Source organism: Nicotiana tomentosiformis, chromosome 12 (genome assembly GCF_000390325.3).
Source record: "Nicotiana tomentosiformis chromosome 12, ASM39032v3, whole genome shotgun sequence".
NCBI classification, from domain to species: domain Eukaryota; kingdom Viridiplantae; phylum Streptophyta; class Magnoliopsida; order Solanales; family Solanaceae; genus Nicotiana; species Nicotiana tomentosiformis.
In genome coordinates, this window is record NC_090823.1 from 65,158,661 (window position 1) to 65,164,021 (window position 5,361).

The window sequence follows — 5,361 nt, forward strand, 5'->3', positions numbered from 1 at the left end:
CATGGGTGCTCGATAAAAATTCCGAAAGAAGAGGAAAAAGAAGTTTAGTCATAAATGCTCACTCAATATTATCTAAATATTTTTATAATTACATATGCAAATTTTGCTAAATCTGGTAAAAAATAATTACACAGTGTAGATCCGCCACTGAGTATTGTCCCGTGATGGATGTATTAAAGGAAGCACATCTTGAAACAACAATAAAATAATAGACCAGTTTAATAAACAAACACTTATTTGAAATAACCTCTAAATATTATATCAAATATTCGTAATCTTATTCATGGCTAAACGGCTTAATTAGAAGACAAACATAATTCATAGACGATCCAAAAGATGACACACCACTCCCTCGCTGAGGCATTGACAAAGGAACAACAGGACAACTCTGTTATCAACCACATGAGACTTCTTGCCATACTAGGCAAGTGCATTTGACTGTTTACTGCAAGCCGGACTATGCATGTGATTTAAAGCTGGACATTGGTGTTGTTGAGATGTCATTTTTCACAAGTTCCCTATGTTTCATGTGAACTAGGTCATATAATGACGATACATATGCTGCAACATTTGTACGATGTAGCAGATATGCTGCAAAAAAAAAAAAAAAAAAAATCTGGGTGTTTTTTCCATATGATATGATATGATTTTGTGGGCTTACAAGAAGTACAATTTCACAAGACAGAAATGTTCAGGTCGACCATAACCATACTAGAAACTCTAACAAAAGCTAAAGCTTCATAAAGCAGACAACCACTTATGCATCATTGTGTGTCTTATCAATCTCGTCCCTCGACCAACAGACAGTCTTATTCAGTCACATGCAGATCTATTAACCCTTTCAAACTCCATCAATGTCATCATTTACCAAATTAGAGTTTGGCAAATCTAGGTTTTCTTTTCTCATTATGTGCTGAAATTGCTTCTTTCATGTCATCTGATAAAAGGGCACCAGAATTCCATGTGGCAACATAATCTAGGCCTTGTTCCACTGTCAAATCCCTACTTTTCAGCAATACAGCTTTTGTTCCAATAACAGCGAGTGGAGACTTTGCAGCTATTTCTGCATTTAAGAAAAAGTATCAATAACATATTAGCCAGCAATGCTTTCAAGCCCTGCTCTTTGATGAAGAACCACAAATACAGTAAAATCCACCAGAACATATAAATATTTCTTTTGGCCAAGTACTGTAAAAGATCAATGTCACAGTAATTATGCACAAGATACCAATATCAATTCCAAGAAAGCAAGAACTATGCAGCTCAAAGAACTTTGGCAATATAAATTCCACCAGTACATATAAATATTTCTTTTGGCCAAGTATTGTAAAAGATCAATGTCACAGTAATTATGCACAAGATACCAATACCAATTCCAAGAAAGCAAGAACTATGCAGCTTAAAGAACTAATTCACCATTGCCAGAGAGAATTGAGGAGAAACATGAAATAAACTACTTAGTAAAAGGCCTGGTAAGTTACCAAAAGCTCATGGTGGAAACAATTGAGTGGAGGAATAACCTATTTTATAACAACTTGATTGACAGCTCACATTTTACTTAAGCAAGGAACAAAATCAGATATGCAAAGATATACGCTAATGACACCAGTTCAAATCTCTGCCACACACCATGGTATGCCAAGGTCCTATGACCTTCCATTTCAGGTAAAGAAGGCAGTGTAATTCCAGCCTTAAGTGTTTTCTAATTGAGGACCGCCTACATTAGATTTGAGAAAGGCATAAGTTAACTGACACAGACTACCATATTAAACCAATATCAGTAGTGTACACGGAGAAGGAAAGAAAGTAGGATAGAATATCTGAATCGCCTCGGATCTCTAGTTTGTTCGACTTCAACTTTTTCAATCTTCAATTCCCCATTTTTATAAAAATTTCATATGAAACAGATATGGCAAATCACATTTTTGCCTCCCTTGTTTTACTGTTTATATCTCACAAAGACCCTTGTGAATCCAAAAGCTAATTCCAACTATCTTCTTCAGCAGTGAAAAATCAATAAAGTTTCACCAAAAAACATATAAAAGAAGATCATTCAGAAGTCAATGCTTTTGCGTTGACAGGTTAAACAATCAAAGAGACATGAGTGATCGAGCCTTACCTACATCACTTCTTCAATGTTAGACTCAGGAAGACTCCCCGCAACGTAGGAATTCAAGCAGGTACGCATACTTTTTGTGCTCTTTTGATGTGAATTCAAGTGATACATAACGTGAATAATAAGCCATGGATATAGATATGGTTTGTCAAATAGTTCTTGAAAATAAAGTTGCCTCTAGTAGGGAAATGCAACAGAGCTGAGCAGTTGTCTTTGTGCTGCATATGTTAAAACTATGGTCGAATCTGGAGAGCATCTTCCCTCTCTCTAGAGTTGAGCAGTTGTCTTTTTACAGTAGAAAACAACAGAACTGATGTATTATGATGCAAACGGTAATCCACAAAGACCTCTTATTAATGGTAGTGGCGTAGGTGGTCAACCTGACATCGCAATTACAGAAAGCCCACTTGGCAGATTGTAACACAATCTCCACGTGAAGAGTAAGCATGTGTAAGATGCTAGTAAACTGAAGGTCAATTTGCTCCAAAGATAATAAGAAATGGAAAAGATTGCACTTTTATCCGTCTCTCTTCAGACATTCAAACTACTGATCATACACAAGCAAACCACTCCAACTTGCAGGAAAAGAACTTGAGGTCACGCTAATTAGGATAGCGAGAAACTACTATAAGACCTCAACCATAAGAGAAAGATGTTTACATTGAATAAGTCAAAGACTAGAATAAAAGAAGAAAAATGGGAAAAGAAGTCTGAATATAAAAGTTCTATCAGTGACTATTTATCCTATAAATAAAGCTAATATAAACGGTCAAAAATGCTTCAATCAATGATTCCAACATCCGCTATAACCATAACAGATGCATCGGATGGACGTCAAATGGTTGATATTAACATTCGCTACAAAGTTCCAGGCCCCCAGCTCGTAAGAGCATGCCAATAAAGCTAATATCGTAGAGGAAACATTGAACGAGAACAATAAAAAAAACCATTGAATGAGAACTAATAGCTAGTGCTGGATTCTTGCTATTGCAATATTTTTAAAGTCTTGAGGAGTGAAGAATTATCCAATCGTGGTCAAGTGGCTAAGTTTATCATGATGGAGGAAGCAATTATTCCCATCTTAACGCAAAGATAAAGAGCAAATAACTTCATATCAGTAATGCCATTTTGCCTTATTGCTTCGCACCAAATCCATTAGGGTCCTCTTAAGAATGGAGGACCCAGAAAGGCCTATAAATGAAGAGGCCATCGAGGGGGGATTGTGAATGGACAACTGCCAAGTGAGACTCAGAACCATTTCTGCATGAAGGCGATAAGATGGGCTGTGTGATTCCAACCATAGTCTTGAAAATCCTGAGGTGTAATGAAGTTATAGATGGTTTCTAGTGTCAGTGCGACCGAAAGCTCATACTCATTAGTTACTCCCTCTGCTCCAATTTTTGTGACACACTTTCCTTATTGGTCTGTTCCAAAACGAAAAGCTACATTTTTATATTTGGAAAAAGTTGGAAGTTTAAACTTTCCATTGTACCCATAATGAGAAGTTTTCACAGCCACACAAATGTTACGAAATGTTTAAGACCACAAGTTTCAAAAGTCTGTTTTTTTCTTAAATTCGTGTCAAGTCAAACTATGTTACATAAATTGGAAAGCACGAAGTATCAGTTGAATCACTATTGAGAAGCAAAACAAATTTACATATTAGTAGTAGCTAATATTGTGGATGCCCAGATGTTGAATGGTATTATCCTCTACCAAGTACACTCTGTTATTTTCAGTGTACAGATTTCTTAACAATCCTTTCAAAACTTAAAGAGGTACAATTCATAAAAGTAAGAAGCAAACCCTTTTCCCCTGATATCATGATGCGCTTAAATTTCACATGTATAGTGTACGGTCTTCAAAAATAACTTAACTTAACTAGGCATCGATCTAAAACAATAACAATTTTTTTCTTCAACCAAGAAATATCGAAGCGAAGAGGTAAATGAAAAAAGGATGGAACTTTACTACAAAAAGTATTTTAGAAAAACTGAAAACGATACACTTACCCTCAGCAACAACGTTGACACCTTCCATCAAAGCTTCTTTAGAAGTAAAAACCTTAGAGACCAAGCCCAAATCTTTAGCTTCGGAAGCCGTAAACCTGCGACCAGTTAAAGCCAACTCCATTGCATTCCCAAACCCAACAATCCTCGGAAGCCTCTGAAGTGTCCCGAGATCAGCCGTAATTGCTAAATCCACCTCTTTCACCGAGAAAAATGTATCAGAACAACAATACCTAATATCACACGCCGTAATTATGTCAATAGCACCACCGATACATGCGCAGTGGACGGCAGCAATTACCGGCTTACGGCAACTCTCTAAGGCAGTAACAGCCTCTTGCAGGAACTTGATATGTCGCCGGAGCTTCACGACGTTGCGGCCGTGATCAGCGGCGTGGGTTTCTTTGAAACCGTCAGAGAGCGTTTGAAGGTCGATGCCGGAACAGAAGTGCTTGCCGGAGCCGGTGAGGATGATGACGGCGACATCGGGGTTGTGATCGAGTGAGGAGATGGCTTTGGGGAATTCAGTGAAGAAGTCACGTGACAGAGCGTTGAGCTGGCCGGGTCGGTTTAGATACAAGTAATAGACCCGAGAATTTGGGGATTTTTGTGTGATTTTTAGTGATTTGTATTCCATTGTTTGTGCAGTACAAGAAGATTGATACTAACTGAAAGGGGAGAAGGATTGAAACGATGAGTTGGGCTCAGCGAGAGGTGCCTATTTTGGGCTCGATTATATAAAAAAAAAATACTATTCAATTAGCTTCGTTCACACTACGTGAACGTTTACTTTTTTATCCGTGCAAATTTCGCAAACGGGGTACGGAGAAGCTAGTGTATACAGTAACAACGATATAATAACATAACCGAGCATAACTCTATGAATAAGAAAATACAAGACTAAATATTAGTGCAACCGGTATGGCAAAGAAATATGTTTTACTACCCACTAACTCTCTACTCTAATCATCGACCTTCACACCATCCTATCAAGGGTCATATCCTCGGTAAGCTGAAACTGCGTCAAGTTCTACCTAATTACCTTACCACAATACTTCTTAAGCCTACATCTATCTCTCTTTAGGCCCACAAAGGCACCTCCTCACGGGGACATCTGCGCCTCTGGTCTTCACATGTTCGTACCATCTTAACCTCAATACTCGCATCTTGTCCTCCACGAGGACCACTCCAACCATGTCCAGAAAAACTTCCTACTCTTATCTCTCCTGATGCCCG

At 38.0% G+C, this 5,361-nt stretch overlaps 1 protein-coding gene across 3 annotated transcripts; it reads right to left on the reverse strand.

Annotated features, from left to right (window-relative positions):
- Positions 1-605: 605 nt before the first annotated feature.
- Positions 606-4,887, reverse strand: LOC138891357 (delta(3,5)-Delta(2,4)-dienoyl-CoA isomerase, peroxisomal-like). Of its 3 annotated transcripts, none has more exons than XM_070191598.1 (2): positions 4,129-4,887; positions 606-1,063 (listed from the first exon to the last, which is right to left on the reverse strand). In XM_070191598.1, exons 1-2 carry the CDS (start codon positions 4,760-4,762, stop codon positions 873-875), a joined length of 825 nt encoding a protein of 274 aa, XP_070047699.1. In that variant the 5' UTR covers positions 4,763-4,887; the 3' UTR covers positions 606-872. The 3 variants fall into 3 exon arrangements, with proteins under 3 accessions (XP_070047699.1, XP_070047701.1, XP_070047700.1); XM_070191600.1 differs by lacking the exon at positions 606-1,063 and adding an exon at positions 2,120-2,718 and having other exon boundaries at positions 4,129-4,848; XM_070191599.1 differs by lacking the exon at positions 606-1,063 and adding an exon at positions 2,740-3,540 and having other exon boundaries at positions 4,129-4,848.
- Positions 4,888-5,361: the final 474 nt, after the last annotated feature.